The following is a 17,463-nucleotide window of genomic DNA, read 5'->3' as shown; positions in this document are numbered from 1 at the left end:
CAAATTAATTTTCAATAGTAATAAATATTGAAGTTTGTACATTGAAACTTTATATTTACATATTTATTGATGAATTCTATCTTACACCAAATACAAATTTTTTAGTTTAAAAACTGAATCAACTCAGTATCCCAAACACCACTAAAAAAAATCATTAATATAAATTATAAATTTCAAACATATCTATCAAATGAAAATAAAAATTAAAACACTAATAAAATTTATAAAAATTGAGTTTAACTCAACATTTCGGATATCTAGTTGTGCTAAAAAAATACACTAACAAAATTCATAGTTAAATTAATTTAGGAATAATAGTTTTGAAGATATATGAAAATTTAATATCATATTTTCATCATCAACCATTTTCAGGTACACGGTTTCTCCACAATTCTCCACACTGTAACGGTCACCATTTTCCCTCTTCTATTTATCTCATTTCTCATTCCGCCATTTCTGTACCTTCAGCCTTTCCATCTCTCTCTCTCTAAACCTTTTTTTTTTTTTCAATGGCGTTCTCTAGGTCTCTCTCACTTTCTCTCTGCATTTTCCTCCCCTGCTTTCTCTCCCTTTCTCAAGCTTACACGTTCTACGTCGGTGGAAAAGATGGGTGGGTTCTCGATCCCTCTGAGAGCTACGACAATTGGGCTAATCGAAACAGGTTTCAAGTCAATGACGTTCTGGGTGAGTTCTCTATTTCTTCTCATCAATGGAGTTTTTTACTCTGTTTTATTTGGCTTATTTTGGTGCTCTGTTTTTTGTAGTGTTCAAGTATGCAAGAGGGTCGGATTCTGTGTTGGTGGTGAGTAAAGAGGATTATGATAAATGTGATTTGAATAATCCGGTTGTGAAATTGGAGGATGGGAATTCGGAGTTCAAATTTGATCGTTCTGGAGCTTTCTATTTTGTTAGTGGGAAACCGGGCAGCTGTGAAAATGGCCAGAAATTGGTGGTGGTTGTTATGTCTCTGCGCTCTCTTCCTCCGCCCTCCAAGGTGGGCTCGCCGCCACCTTATGGAGCTCAGCCGCCAGAGGTTTCTCCCTCTCCGCCGGGAGCAGAATCGCCTTCGCGAACACCCACTTCACCTTCTCCATCTGGGGCTACATCTCCAGGGATGGCTCCGGTACCTCCATCTGCCTCTCCGCCGTCGGAAACACCTAGTTCGTCGTCGCCGTCGTCGGGGACACCTAGTTCCCCGCCATCGTCAGGGACACCTAGTTCGCCTTCGCCGTCGTCAATGACACCTACTTCGCCGTCGCCGTCGCCGTCGTCATTGACACCTACCTCGCCATCGCCGTCGCCAGGGACACCTACTTTACTATATCCGCCGTCGGAAACTCCCACTTCACCGTCTCCTTCCGAGTCTTATTCTCCCCGTTCGTCGTATCCCGGAGCTCAATCTCCTTATGGTTCTCCGCCGTATGGGTATGGGTATGAAACTCCGCCGGCCGCTTCTCCCACTTCTGGGCATGGGTACCCTGGAGCAAGATCTCCGTCAGCCTCATACACTTCGCCGTCTCCTTCTGGTTACGAAACTCCGCCGGCCGCTTCTCCCACTTCTGGGTATGGGTACCCTGGAGCAAGATCTCCGTCAGCCTCATACACTTCGCCGTCTCCTTCTGGTTACGAAACTCCGACGACGACACCCCCGGCCGGTTCTCCGACTTCCCCATCACCGGGAGAAATCTCTCCGTCGGTATCACCCTCTTCACCGCTTCCCGGCGGCACCGCTACTCCCGGAACATCCCCCGTGGGCTCACCATCTTCACAATATAAATCTCCGACCACATCGCCATCTCCAGCCCATGCTATCACTCCGACAACTGCTCCGGTGCCGGCATTGACACCGAGTTCATCCTCTCCGATTACCTCTCCAGTGATATCGCCGTCGTCCGGAGCGCCGCAGTCTGGTGGTTCTCCGGTAAGTTCCCCGCCGTCTCCACAGTCATCTTCCTCAGGACCGGCACCATCGCCGACTGGATCGTCCGCCATATCTTCAACTCCGTCAGTAATTTTGTTAGGTTCCATAACAGTGGTGTTAAGCATGGTCCTCAATGGCGGAATGATTATGAACTTCACTTAAACAACAACAACAAGAAGAAGGAAGAAGATGAATCTCATTTTTATTTTTATTATTTAGTATTTGTGAATAAGTTTTAGAGAAATTTCTCCAATAATATGGCTTCCTTTTTTTTCTTTGTATTTGTCATCGCCGCTCATAATATATAATTTAAGCCATTGATGTTTGTAATATATACGTTATAAGTAGATGAATATATATTTTAATTAAATATCTCTCAAGTTCTTCAACATAATTTAGTTTTTATAATATGCATGATAAATTTTGGCATTGTTTGCTAACTATTTTTTTGAAAAAAATAAATAAATATATTATCTTTTTTACTATGATTTACATCTTTCATACAATGGTTGAATTCTTAATATAAGGTGGACTAAATATTTTGGTTCTTTTTCTATATTTGAAAATAATCCAAAAATTTATGTTATATTTAAAATATTTAAAATAATAGTATTTTTTTATATTGCATGTTAAATTTGTTTTATGTTATATTATTTTCTTTAATGTTTTTAAGACAATATTGAGATATATCTTCCCTCTAAAAAAACTCTCCTAGATTTGTGAATCATTGGTCTAATAGGATAACTAATCAAGATTATTGTATTAGGTTGTGTGTTCTAAAACTTGTAGTTTGTATGATTAAACATATTCTATTTGCAATGAAGATGTTATTGAGATTTTGTTCAATAAAACTATTATTGAATATGTAAATTACATTAAATAATAAACTAAAATCCATAATTATTACATAAGTACTTGGATTTTTGTGGAGACATAAGAATAGATCAAGTTCGAGTGGATAGTCAAAACGGTCTATAATATACGGATAAGACTGGTACGTTATTTTGGAAACACTATCGAAAGCGGTCCACTTTATAATTAGTACAAACTATGTGATTTTGAATCGTTCATGTAGAGACATATGAGTGGAGACATCCTATGCAAAGAATTCGTATAAGACCACAAGAAATAAGTCACTTTTACTTTATAATGTTGTTTACTGTTTAAAACCAACTATTTCAAAACGATGACCTGGGTAACTTGAACTTCATGCTAAGCTAACTAAAAATTCCTGTTTATTTGAGACTATCCTTAGATTTGCATGGGTGGAGGTTGGCTCAACAGCACCGACTCAATAAGTCCCCCATTTGAGGGGTAAGATCGGATAGATAGCTAGGGACATAGAGTGTTGTTGAGATTGGTGTCTTAATTCTCCCAGAGTCTCGTAGTTTGTAAAATAAGATAAGAGTTATTTTATTTGCATTTACTCATATCCAATAAACAGAGATCCATGGTTATTGTATATAAACTTAAGTATGTATATGAGATATACAAGTGGATCATGCCTTAAGTAATAACCTAAAAAAGGTTTGTAGTATAAGGATAAAGGAGGGATACCTTATCCTGGTGACACTACGAATACGACCCACTTTGTAGAGGTTTACAAGTGTTGTGACCTACTACAGATGGTCTGATCCTGACTATTCATGTGGAAACATGCGAGTGGAGATGTCCTATACAAAGAGTTTGTATAAGACTAGACCACGACATGATTCGTCTCTTTATATAACACTGTTGATACTTCCGACTTACATCTCACCTAAACGACCATCGGTGACATGCCCCTTAATCTTGAGTGTTTCGTGAACTCTTGCCTTTGAGGGTGGTTCTTTGATTAATATGGGTGAGAGTGACCAGATTGCCAACTCAACAAGCCTACCTTTTTGGGAATTTATCTGATTAGAGAGCTGGGAACTCAGTTACACAAGACAGAATTCACTCTTTTCCCGATGCAGGGTAAGTAGATAGATTGCTCCCTTGAAAGCTGATTCCAGGTCTTGAACATAGTGGTCACATCCTCTCTTTAGAAGAGAGGACTAAGTCATAGTAGAACTATGACTTATGTTCATTAGAGAAATTAGTGGTACTTAAATAGTTAGATATAACTACAGGAGCAAAATAGTAAATTGGTCTAGTTGTACTTACGAGCGATCTATGAAGGGTTATCGCAAGTTGATTGGTTGATATGGACACAGAAATATATCTATAGTGAGGAGAGTACAATTGTCGGTCTTTAGTGGAGTGCCCGACAGTTAACAGATGGTGGATCCCGTGACTAAAGAGTTTAGTCAGTTATTCACGTACTGTTGAAGCTTCAAGCTACAGGTTCATAAGGTCCCCTTGCTAACTCAATGGATTCAAATTGAGAATCAGTTCTTGGGGTTGATTTGAAATATTCAAATTGACAAGAGAAAATTCAATTATCTTGGGGTTAATTGGTGTGATGTGTGAGATACATCAAGTGGAGGACTAATGTAAATATGGTTTACATTTAAGTACCATAAAATAGAAAAAGAACTATGGTTTGTATGTTTCATGAGATGAAATATTAAAATTATAAATTATAAATATAATATGGTAAGTTAGTTATCATATTTATTTATAATAATATTAATTATTTGATAATTATCTTTTTTTTCTCTAGTAACCAATTGAGTGGGAGGTTATTGGTTGTTTTGTCGTAACCGTGTGATAAAAGGAAAAAAGTTTTCCTAAAATTAGAAGTTACTTGATTCGGAAAGTTTCTCATGGATATGGCTATCAAGTGAAAATGTTTCACTAAGCGATAGCTCACAGAGACTAGACGATCGTGGATTTTGACTATACAATAATTCATTCAGCTGATCGTAGCTAAATGATCGCGTGGCATTGTCTATATGATAGTCTGCCACTTACTATACGATCGAGCACATCGTCTATACGATAGACTATGTCATCTCCCACTTGTTCGATCGTCTACACGATCGTTGTTCTTCAGTCTTTTCCTCAAGCCAAGTTCATACAGAGCTCACAACTCCTGGATTCTCATACCGAGAATACCAAGGTAATCATTATGATGGTGTCCTCACTCAACTCAATTGTGTTCGAGGAGCTTTTGGTTATTTATGTTGTTCATGCCGGTGATCGTGTTGCATCGGTCGTTGCGTTCGAGGGTTGTGTTGCTGTGGACGCTAGTAGATTGATCGAGGGAGTTCGAAGAATGTTTCTTCAAAGGTATGTATACTCTATCCCGTGATATTCTTTATAAACATGCTGTAATTTCATGTTATGCATGACCTGTTAGTTTATGTTTATTGACTGTAATTGTTAGTGTTCAATTTCGAATGGAATTTGGAACGATCCTTCCGCTGCTCATGAAAATTTTCATGTCTAATTTTCTTCAGGTGCAAGACAGAATTCACTTCTACCCTCTCATTGGCCTGGGAGGGACTCAGTTTGATGATTGGATTAAAAACCAATTGTTCATTAGAGAATCAGTGGAACTTAAGGAGCAAGATGTAATCTCGAGGGTAAAACAACTTTTAACCCATGCGTTATTACGAACAACCTGTGAAGGGTTGAGATTATGGTTATATCAAGTTGATAGAAATATATCTACAGTGAGGGGAATGCAGCTACGAGCTTTAGTGGAGTGACCCAATAGTTAACGAATGTTGATTAATTTGATTTAACGAGTTTAGCCAATTAATCTCGGATCGTTGGAGCCCATGATTTGTAGGTTCATTAGGTTCCCTACTAGTACACAAATGGATTAAACCTTAGAATAGCGTGATGAATAAATTTGAAGCGTTCAATTTCGAATTAAGAGAATCAGTAATTATATACAATAGAATTACACGTTTAATTAGAATTGAATAATGATTTAAAGATTAAAAACATAAATAGAGATACATGTCTTAGGAATTCGTATTTAGTTAATTTAATATTTGATATTAAATTAATTTAGTTAATTAAATTATTAATTAATTATTAAGAATTAATTTTTTTTTGGTAAAGTTAAAGAATATTAATGATTGAATTAATAATTTCATTTTAATTTTGAAATTTTGATTTCAAAATTTGAAAATTTAATTTTGAATTCAATTTAAATAATTGAAATAATATTGAGTGGTTTTTTTTCCAAACTAAAACACCTCACATTCCACGTTGATCATAGAATCCTGGTGTCAAGCTCTCATCAAATGTTGATTGCATGTTTGGCTTGACAAAAACAATTGATTTTGCTGAGGTAATGAAGGATGCTGAATGTTTTGAAGAAGAGAAAAAAGGATTTTTTTAATGTTCTTCAAACACCTAAAAATTCTCTCTCATTCCCTTTAATTCTATCTCATTTTAGAATCCACCTTCGAACAATCTAAGGTCCTAGAGGATAGTAGGGAAGATCAAGTAGTGGTCTACAAGCACTTGGAGTGAAGATTCAAGCTCGATTTGAAGATTAAATGGTACTTCAAAGGTATATCTTCAACACCCTATTATTAGTTTATGACCTTGCATGTTTTTATGCTAAAATGGATGAAATTAAAGTACTTAATATCCTAATTGCTTCAACTAATTGATGTCAACTCCAACATATTGGGCCAATAAAAATAATATTAAATTATGATTATCAATAGGGGTGTTCAAAAAATCCAATCACCCGAAAAAATCGATCAACCCAACTCAACCCGTGCGGTTTGGGTTGGGTTATCCACTCATTTTGGTTGGATTTGGTTCAAATAAATGAAAATTTTATGGGTTGGGTTGGGTTGGTTCATGGGTTCACCTAATATAACTCAAACCAACTCGAACCAATCCGTTTTTTTTAATTTTAAAATATATATTTTTTGCTAATTATAACATAATTATTTATACATATATTGATTTTAATTTTATTTAATTCCAATATATTTTATTTAATAATTTATTTTTCAACAACTCTTAAAAGTAGTTTTTTTTGCATTTTAGAAAGAAAATTTGCACGGTATAAATTGAAGTTGAGTAGTTAATTTTAATTCAATATATGAAAATAATTAAATTTGATTTTTACATGTTTACGTTTTACTTCTTTTTAGAACAAAATTTTAAATAAATGATCCGATTAACCCAAACCAACCCAACCCAAATATTTTATGGTTGGGTTGGGTTGAGTTCATTTTTTAATAAAGGTTATTTGGGTTTAAAAAATTTACAATCTGAACAATTGGATTTGGTCTAAAAAGTCTTTCAACCCAATTCAACCCAACCCATGAACACCCTTAATTATCAACGTTGATTGACTTTATCTATAAAAAAATTATTGAGTAAGGACCAACATCTCAAAAGATAAATAAATAAATAAATACGTATACTATAAATCAAAAATTTTTATTGAATAAAAAAATTAATTTACACAGAATTAGTAGATAAAACATAATGATCTAAGAATCATAATACATATTTTAAAAGAGAATTACAATAATTCGATATAAGAATCATAATATATTTTAAAAGAATAATATGATTCTCATAATATCTAATATATATGGTTGTCATTCTAGGGCCTAAGTTTATTATATCAATTCATTATTATTTGTATTCTAAAAAAAACCATTATTATTACACTTCTTAAATTGGGCAAGTAATTATCAAATTGAATGAGGGTGAAGACTTGGGCTACCAAACAAAATTACAATTAATTCAGTCAAATCTTTTTTTCTTTTTTCTTTTTTCTTCTTCTTCTTCTTCTTCTTTTTTTTTTTTTTTGTTGGGGGGTTCCTTTTTCCCACATTATTATTGCTAACTAAAAATTAAGTACTTTTCTGTGAACAATTCAAGATAATATTGCCTACCAATATCATTTCTTTAAAGTTCTAGGTTTTTTAGCTTTTTTTTTTTTTTTTTTTGACCTTATTTCACATATTTGTTTTGAAAATGAATTAACTATTTAAATAAAGAATTACTTTTTTTTTTCTAAACATATATATCTCTTCAAAATAATATATATATCATTTATCTCAATTTGTAGTAACTTTTAAAAAGATAGCTTATTATCCAATGATGTCAATGACTTGAGAATTAGATTCTACCTAGCTTCTGAATTAAGGATATTATAGGCCAAATTTAGAACCTTACCTTAGCATCAATAATTATTATTTCATTTTGAAAACGTTAATTATTTTTTTAGACGAATATAAAGTTATGGAAAGATCTAGAATTTTTTCAAAAAAGTAATTGATAACTAATAATTAGTCCACCTTTACTACGATAATTATTTTAAATGAAAAAATTGTTAAAAATATTTTTAAATATAGTAAAATGTTACTCAATGATAAACATTAAATGGTAATAAACAGTGATAGACATTTAGTGACATTTTGCTATATTTATAAATAAATTGGGTCGTTATCCTATATTTTTCTATTAAATTAGTATATAACCCATAAATGTTATCATTAACATTTTTGAGTTCTAACTTCTAAAAGTGAAAATTTGAATAATATTTATTATTTGGAATAATATATGATGTGTTGAACTATATTTTAGATGACGAAATTCATCCTTGTTTTTCTAGAACAAACAACGAGTATTTATAGCTAAAAGCTATTCTCTACTAACAAATTTAAATAATACTGTAGGGTTATTTAAAAATACCACGAGGCTTTATATCAACACAAAATTTAAAAATTAAAAGTTTATAGAGTAGTGTGACTGACAATGTAAGGAGTTGATAAAATATGTAATCAATATTTGTTAAGATAATTATTTTAAATAATAAAACTGTTGAAAATATTTAAAAGTATAGCAAAATATCATTGTACATCCGTGATAGATCGCGTGCGATAAACATCTATCACGGATACTAATAGATGTCTATCACGGTCTATCATTAATAAATAGTAATATTTTGGTATATTTGTAAATAAGTTAGTTAATTCATTTTTCTTTATTTAAAAATAATCTCGTGAGCCCACAAACTTTATAGGCTAAGCAAGGAGTTAGGATGACAAATTCACTTCCGATCAACATTTAAAGAATTGTTTGGGACCCATGAAATAATAATAAAATAGAAAAGAAAAAAAATTGAGTGTTATCATAGATTACACCTATGTTTGTGTAACGTACTCAATTATCCAATCAATTTTTGTCACATGACAAAAAAAAAATTATATTTTTAAACTCTTTTTTACTATGTAATTGAAAATGGGTGCAACTTGGATTTTATCTAGATATTACTCAATAAAATATGTTAAAATGTACTTTAGATTTTATTTCATTTTGGCCCTATAATATAGATTTCCAATTTAGTTATTTTACTTTCAATAAATCTTAAAATTAGACTATAGTAAATTTCTTCATGATTTTTTTAACAAGGAATATATAAGAACATTTTATTTACATATTTACATAGTATTTTTTTTATAAAAGTTATAATCATTATTTAATTAATTTCACTAGTATTTAATTTTATAGGATTGAATTTAAGATTTATGGAATGTATATAGATTTAAATGAAAATTTAATCAAAAATATATCAAAAGATGACGTGTTAAATAACTAATGTCCACGTAGACTTTTTGGAGAAGAAATAAAAAGAGAGAGAGAAAAATAATGTACACGTGGGAGCATGGTGATAGGGAGAGTGGGGCCATGAGAAACAATCCAATCAGGCCGACAATCGTAATCTAGTAGGAAAGGAAACGCGGAAGAAGGATAGTGGGTGTCTAGTACACGTGGCACTTCCTCTGATGTGACGCATAAAAATCAGATTACTTTTTTTTTTCTTTTTTAACCGATGTGTCGGCAGCCATTTATTGTATATGCTACAAATATTGTTGTACTCTGTCCTTTCTAATAAATGTATCACTTTTTTTTAGAAATCATAAATGTAACAGTTTAATTATTTTAAATAATTGATTAAATTATAAATTTGATCTTTATAATTAGAATTTCGTTTTTATAATTTGATAAAATTTTATAAATAATCTCTATAATTTGATAAAAGTTAGATAAACAGTAAATTAAGAATTATTTACGAGGCATTTATCAAATCATAGAGATTAAATTTTATTGATCACATCTTTTTTTTTTTTTATTTAAGGATCTTTAAAAAAAAATTTGGTAGGTAAATTTTTAGTATTTGTACTTTGATTTTGTATCTAAATTTTAGTAGGTAGCAATTTAGTTATTAAAATTTAAATTTTGTAACAATTTAATCTCTATTCTTTACCATACAAAAAAATCTCATAAAATTAAATTCCAATTTTATAATTTATAAATTCATGTGGTCCATAGATTAATATTTCTTTAAAATTTAATAATTTTTCTCAATATAGATTTAATTGTTACAATCTAAAATTCATGAACTAAATGATTATAAAATTGAAAGTACGTGACCTAAATTGTTACAAAATTTAAAGACTAAATTATTGTTTTTTAACCTTTTAAACGTGCCATGATTTTTATTTTATGAGTTTTTAAAATTGTGTTTAATATCTTATCCAAAACCCTAATGTAACAAGCTAATACATATATAGCGAAATAGAAAACATCACCTCAATACCACATAAAAAAAAAAGGGGTCACACTTTGGTATTAATATAGATAATTCTCGAGATTTGACTAAATTATAAGAATCAAATTGAGACTATACCAAAATCATAAAGACTAAAGTTGTATTTTAACCTTTATTCTTTTAGAATATTACATTATATATGAGGTAGAAATGTATGTAATGGTCATTTTAATTTGATTCTTATGCTTTTAAATAGTGTGTTATCTCACATTGAATGTGAGTGTGAATAATAATATTCCAAATATTGCAAGTGATTGTAAGAATGAACTTTACGATGTGACTAATCTAATCATATTTCAATCAATTGAGACAATATACATAATATGCATATATTCCAAATATTACAAGTGTAAATCTATACTCTTTGAACTAAAAGGGAAAATGAGATGGGATACATTACATCTTAATTGCATTGAAATTTAGCAAAGTCATGTTTTGAAAAAAGAACTTACAAAGATATTACAAATATCTTAAAAGACATTATACATAATTCACATATCCTAAATATTACAACTATATATTGTTTTTATAGTTTTTTTTAGTTAATATGGTAATTTAGTTGTTAATTTAAATTAATTAGTTTTTTTTTTGGGTTAATTAAGTTAATTATCTTATTTTCTTGTAAGATTATAAATAACCAATTTAGGATTGTAATAGAAAGTTTTTTAATATATGACCTTTATTATTTATTTATTTATTTATTTTTGTTCTCTCAATATTTAAGGATGAACTTTCCATATTTAGGTATAAATTTAGCCTAATGTCTTAACCCATTACATCACATATTTTGATAATACTTTGAATAAAAAGTGAAAGGGTAAGAAATAATGTAATATTGTTGTAAAATTGAGGAGCACAACGAAACATAAATATCGAGAAATTATAATATTAAACTAATATAAATAAATAACTTAAATAAATTTAAGAAAATAAGAAAATTATGAAATTTTCTTTAATTTCTCTCCAAAAAGTTGGGATTTCTCACTAATATTCACACACCCATATGAACCCACCAAAAGTCTTTATTTAGGACTGCTTGCAAACATAACCTTCTGGGTCAAACTAATTGTAAATATGACATTAATAAAAAAAAAATACAAATATGACCAAATTTGAGTCCAACCCATATAAAAAGACTAAAAAGCCCATGAAAATATAATAAGCCCACGATCCATGATCAAATCCAGCATATTCCACGTTCTTCTTCAAAAAACGATCGACGATTCACATCCATCGACAATTCACATCCATCGACAATTCACATCCATCGACGATTCAACTCTTCATCCATCAGTATTCATTTAGTTTCTTCCTTTTTTGTTCGAAAAACCCTAACCCCATTGATCTTCTTCAAACGACGATGCAAGAACCCTAACATCTGCCAATCAAAAAAACCTTAACGTCTCCCTTTAACAATCTGCTTCTAGCACATCTGTTTCCGTTCCCATTCATCTATCAAATATCGAAGGAGAGAATCAATCAATACTTGTAAAAACAACACTGAAATCGATTGTGGAAAAACATTGAAAAAGTAAGAAAAAGCATAGTTTCATGACTGTTTTTTTCTTTTTTGTTGTTTAGTTGATTAATTGTTGTTTGTATACTTTAAACTTCAAATGTGTTTTTGTTTGGGGTCTATCGGCAATAGATTTCTGTCACCAATAAACTTGAGGAATGTTGAATTTGTTTTTTGTTTTCAATGAAAGGTAAGTAAATGCATAGTTTCGCTGTTTTTTTCTTTGGTGTTGTTGATTAGAGTCTATCACTGATATGCTTAAGGGATGTTGAATTTATTTCCATGCAATGTAAGTAAATGCATGATTTCACTGCTGTTTATTCTTTTCTTGTTGTTGCTTAGAGTCTACTATGAAGTAAATGCATAATTTCACTGCTATTTATTTATTGTTTTTTTATGCTATTGATAGGTTTCTATCACGGATAGACTTGAAGCATGTTGGATTTATTTTTCATGAAAAGTAAGAAAAATTGTAGTTTCATTTCTGTTTAGTTATTATTTAGTTGATAGATTATTGCTAGTATGCTTTTAGATTTCAAATATATTGTTGATTAAAGTCTATCTGTTTGAAGCGGTGAAGTCTATCGATGATAGGGTTATCACTGATACTGCTTCAAGTCTATCAATGACAAAAGCGTATCAGTGATAAGTTTATCACTGATAGACTTCACTACTTTAAATCTATTAGTTGTTAACTCTATCACTAATAAACTTGAAGTGTTTAGTTTTTTTTACTGAAGTGTTTATTACTAATTTGACAGATTAATAAGTGAAAAACAATTATGGAAAGAAAACAACAAAAAAGGGGCAAAAAGAACCTTAGAACTTGAAGAATCATCAAGCAAAAAAAAAAAAAAAAAGTGAAAAAAGAGAAGGTATTCACTATATATTTAGTTCTAAGTTGTAATTTAGAATATTTATAACATATATCTTCTTTTTTATTTAAATAGACAAAAAAAAAATTCCTAAAGAAAAATGGAATTCCACTTTGAAAGTCATAGTTTATGTCAAGCTCGGAGTGATAGACCATATCATTAAGGGTTTAAATTCTACGTGTCTATCTTTATTTAAGGAAGGACCGTTTGGATATTTGCTAGGTTTAAAAATGTCCAAAGTACCTTTACAACTTCTAGCACATTTGATTAGAAGACAATGTGTCTCTGCTGATAACAATGTTCTCCTTTTCAACATTGAAGGTAACATTGTAGAGTTTGGGTTGAGGGATTTTTGTTTAATTACAAGATTAAATTGTAATGAATACCATGTTGAGTATGTTTTAGATGAAATGAAGAAAATGATTCAGAAATTAGACAAACATTAGAAATGATATAGCATCACTAAAGAAAATCTTAAGAGTGCATTTAACTATTTTACTAGTCAATGCAATGATGAAAAAAAAAATAGCAAAACTTGTCAATCTTTATTTGTTAAAAAACTTGTTGATTCCAAAACAACCTCATAATTGCGTGGACTGGAAGCATGTTAAGATGTTGAATGATGAGGAGAAGTTTAGGAATTATCCATAGGGAAGATTGTCTTATAGTGTTACTGCAGAGTTTTTAAAAAAATCTATTGAGAGTTAAAATTAAAAATTAAAAAAAAAAAGAAGAAAGAAATAGTTTTCCAAAAATATTGAATTGGGAAGCAACGAAACAATCAGATTGGCAAGATCTTAATGACAACGTCTTCTCGAAACAAAATATAAGTTTCTAATTTTTTCCATCAATAATTGTGATACAAGTCTATCAATGATATTGGTCTATCAGTGATAGACAAATATTGGTGATAGAAGTATTATTTCTATTGAAACACTCAAATAACTGTAGGGAAGGAGTCTATCAGCGACATAATTTATTAATGATAGACCAATATTATATCATATATCACAGATACATAGATCATATCAGTGATATTGGTCTATCTAAGTAACATGGTCTATCAGTGATAAGCTCATATCACTGATATGCTCTCATTAAACTATGTCACTGATAACTACTACCTATGATTATATGAGTATTTCAAATCTCATAAAAAGAAGGTATTTTGTATAAAGTACCAATTAAATGTTATATTTCAGCTCTCTATAATTCCTATTGTTGCATCAGAAGAAGAAATGTCATCAAAATACTTCAAAAATTTTCTGGAGATGGAGAAGAAAAGATTGAAGAAGAATATGTTGCAGAAAAAGATAAAAAGATTAGAGAAAGAATATCTTCTTTATAAGAAGTTATTGAAAGTCTAAAAAGGCAACACAAAGAAAATATTGAAGATCTTAGAAAGGGACAAAAGGAGATTCTCAATTTGATACATTCTTTAACAGAAATTGTAAAGCAAAAGGTCCCACACAAATGTCAAAGTGAAAGACAATATCAAGAGTCCTTAGAAAAGAAAGCAGAAGGTCCCACACAAATGTCGAAGTAAGATAATCTCGAGAGTCCTTGGAAATCCCCCCCCCGGATAGACCATATAAAGTTTACTGACAACATTTTCATTCTTTTTTATTGGTATACTAATATCTACAGAAACTTGAAGAAAATCGTGATAAAGAAAAGGAAACCCCTAATAATAGGTTTTGCTAGTATGTTTTTTTAGACTTCAAATGTGCTGGTCATTATAGTCTATAGTGATAGGTTTCTATCGCTGATAGAATATTATCATTTTTTTTTATTGGAATCCAACAATAACAACATCTAGTTCTTTTAATTTTTTCTTAATGATAGATTATATCATGGAAAAATATATCGACAGCTTCTACAATTTTCTTTATTGATACACTTATATAATATTTACAAAAGATTGAAGACAATGAGGAAGAAGAAAATGGACATAAAAAAATGTAAAAAATGATGCATGACAGAGCAAAAAAAGTGAAGGTATAACAATTGTCACATTTCCTATATTGCTTTATGACTTATAGACTCAAAATATATTTATAAAATTATAATTAAGTATTGACATTTCAGGTTACTCATTAGTGACAACTTGTTATGTTGGGATATCAATTTTTAATGGAACATTTAAAGCTGGTATATGTGATTTAGTTACTTTCTTTGCATCTATAAATGCATTTGGTAACTAATTTGCTATACTTTGCAAATGAATTGTTTTCTAAACTTCAAGTTCATATTGATTTGTACTGAGATCTAAATGAGACAATAACGATTCATTCCATGTAATTCCTTTTTTCAATTTCTTAATTTCTCTTCTCAATGTTAGAAAATTTGTCTTATTAAAATAACAATCAATAAATTGTGCAGTAAATACATCACTCATCAGGGGTTTAAGATATTTAATAATTGAAGGGAAATCATATCCAACATATATTCCTAACCTCTTTTGAGAACTCATTTTAGTACATTGTGGTGGAGTAATTAGAACATATACTGCACATTAAAAAATTCTCAAATAGAAAATATCTGGCTCATGACCATAAGCTAATTGTAATGGCGAGTACTTATGATAAGCTACTGGTCCAATGCATACAAGTGACGCTACATACAAAATAGCATGTCCCAATACAGATGTAAGAAGCTTAGCCCTCATAAGTAATGGTCTAGCAATTAACTGCAAACGTTTTATAAATGATTCTGCTAAAGCATTTTGTGTATGAACATGAGCTACAAAATTTTCAACACTTATCCCAATTTACATACAATAATTATCAAAAGCTTGGGGCGTAAATTCACCAGCATTATCAAGACAAATGGTCTTAATTGTATAATCAGGAAATTATGTTCTTAACTTAATTATTTGAGCAAGTAATCTTGCAAATACAAGATTTCGACTTGATAATAAGCACACAAGTGACCATCTGTTGGATGTGTCTATAAATACCATAAGATATCTAAATGGTCCACTTGGTGGGTTAATAGGTCTACATATATCACTATAAATTCGTTCTAAAAATGCAGGGGTTCAATTCCCACTTTGACTGGTGAAGGTCAAGAATCTTCTAGCTCTTCAATGGGTGTCCATTTGAATTTTTAATAATTCTTCTCATCATTATCAACCCTATATGACCTAATATGTCATGTCAAATTGCAAATAAGGATTCACGAACTTCAGGTTCATTATTGCATATGTTTCAATTATTCGTATATGAGTATAATAATCCAGAAGATAAAACAGGCAACTCTTCTAGTATACGTTTTTCATATGAGATAGTAGATATAATAAAAAAGATACGTCATATTATTCTTTCTACCAGTCTCAATATGATAACTATTGTAACGTATATCTTTAAAACTAAGTAGATTTCTCTTTGATTGACTAGAGAACAATGCATTGTCAACTATAAATTTTGTTCCTCTATGCAAAACAATATTTGTTTTTCTAAACCTCCCAATTAGTTTTGCAGAACTTGATATTGTATTGACTTTTACTTCTAGCATTGTTAGTTTAGAAAAATATTTTTTTACTTGTAATTATTGTATGTGTAGTTGCACTGTCTGCCATTCGTAGATCTTCTTTGCTCATTTTTTAATCACCCAATTTATAAAAATCATCCATGTTTCTTCATTAAAAGAAAATAATTACAATGAAAAACAACACTTGGAATATACAAAAGTTAACATTAACTAAGAAAAAAAAACATGAAAATAGAAAAAAAAAAATGGACATCATTAAAACTAAGTATTCTCAAAATCAAAAGAAACGTTTGTTATGCCATCAATTGTGCCAATTTTCTCTTCAGAAGATTTGAAAAAATGTGCTACATCCAAATCTGTTATATTGGATGGGTCAAATATCTCATTATCCCGGTATAAAAAATTTGCTTCCACGTTTTTTTTCTTTTTTCCATCGGGAGGCTTGATAGAGATCAACTAAGTATTTTGACGTACGACAGGTATGTGACCAATGCTCAGTTATTCTACATCGGGGCATTTATTATCAACACTTTTTGTACTTTTATCTTATGGAGTTTTTTCTTTGTGATCATCATTTTGTGTGGTTCTTTTGAAATTTCAATTATTAAAACGACCATCACAAAATAAAAATTATTTCTTCCCCGGCCACAGTCATGACCTCGACCGTGACCACGATTATTAAAATTCACAGCATCACTTCAGGGAATGGTGTTGTTTCAGTCAGTTGAAATTCATGATTTTTAATCCATAATTATTAAAATTCACAACATTCACTTTAGGGAATGTTGTTGCTCTAGACGGCTGAGATTCATAATTTTTTTTAATCAATAACTTGTTATTTCATCCAACCACGAGAAGACATCAAATAAGTACATAATACATTTAAAATATTTCTCTCGGTATTGCTACTGTAGGAGCATATCCAAAATGTAGAAAAATTTCTTCTCTAACATATTGATTTAAAATTTTGGAGCCTCAAGTGCATCCATTTACGACGAGCTTTGGGAAGAAAAATTGTTTTCTAATGATCACATTTTTATAGAGTGTATTTTGGCATCAAGCACCGATGAAAAATAATTATTACCATTAATATCAAATGCTATAAATTCTAATTTTGTAATATTTTTCA

The 17,463-nt window shown here is 30.5% G+C and overlaps 1 protein-coding gene across 1 annotated transcript; it reads left to right on the top strand.

The window, feature by feature from the left end:
• The first annotated feature begins 457 nt into the window (after window positions 1–457).
• On the top strand, window positions 458–2,293 carry ENODL1 (early nodulin-like protein 1). The gene is made up of 2 exons (XM_090317400.1): window positions 458–684; window positions 765–2,293. Exons 1-2 carry the CDS (start codon window positions 510–512, stop codon window positions 2,081–2,083), a joined length of 1,494 nt encoding a protein of 497 aa, XP_090173526.1. The 5' UTR covers window positions 458–509; the 3' UTR covers window positions 2,084–2,293.
• The last annotated feature ends 15,170 nt before the right edge of the window (window positions 2,294–17,463 follow it).

The sequence above is a fragment of the Benincasa hispida genome, chromosome 9 (assembly GCF_027475165.1).
Source record: "Benincasa hispida cultivar pf3 chromosome 9, pf3_genome.v1.1, whole genome shotgun sequence".
NCBI classification, from domain to species: Eukaryota; Viridiplantae; Streptophyta; class Magnoliopsida; order Cucurbitales; family Cucurbitaceae; genus Benincasa; species Benincasa hispida.
This window is presented reverse-complemented; position numbering and strand designations above follow the sequence as displayed.

Bases quoted from the DNA above. Each gene is read 5' to 3' on its own strand.
- ENODL1 (XM_090317400.1), top strand. From the start codon at position 510: ATGGCGTTCTCTAGGTCTCTCTCACTTTCTCTCTGCATTTTCCTCCCC. The intron at 685-764 runs GTGAGTTCTCTA...TGTTTTTTGTAG, and splicing joins TCAAGTCAATGACGTTCTGG to TGTTCAAGTATGCAAGAGGG.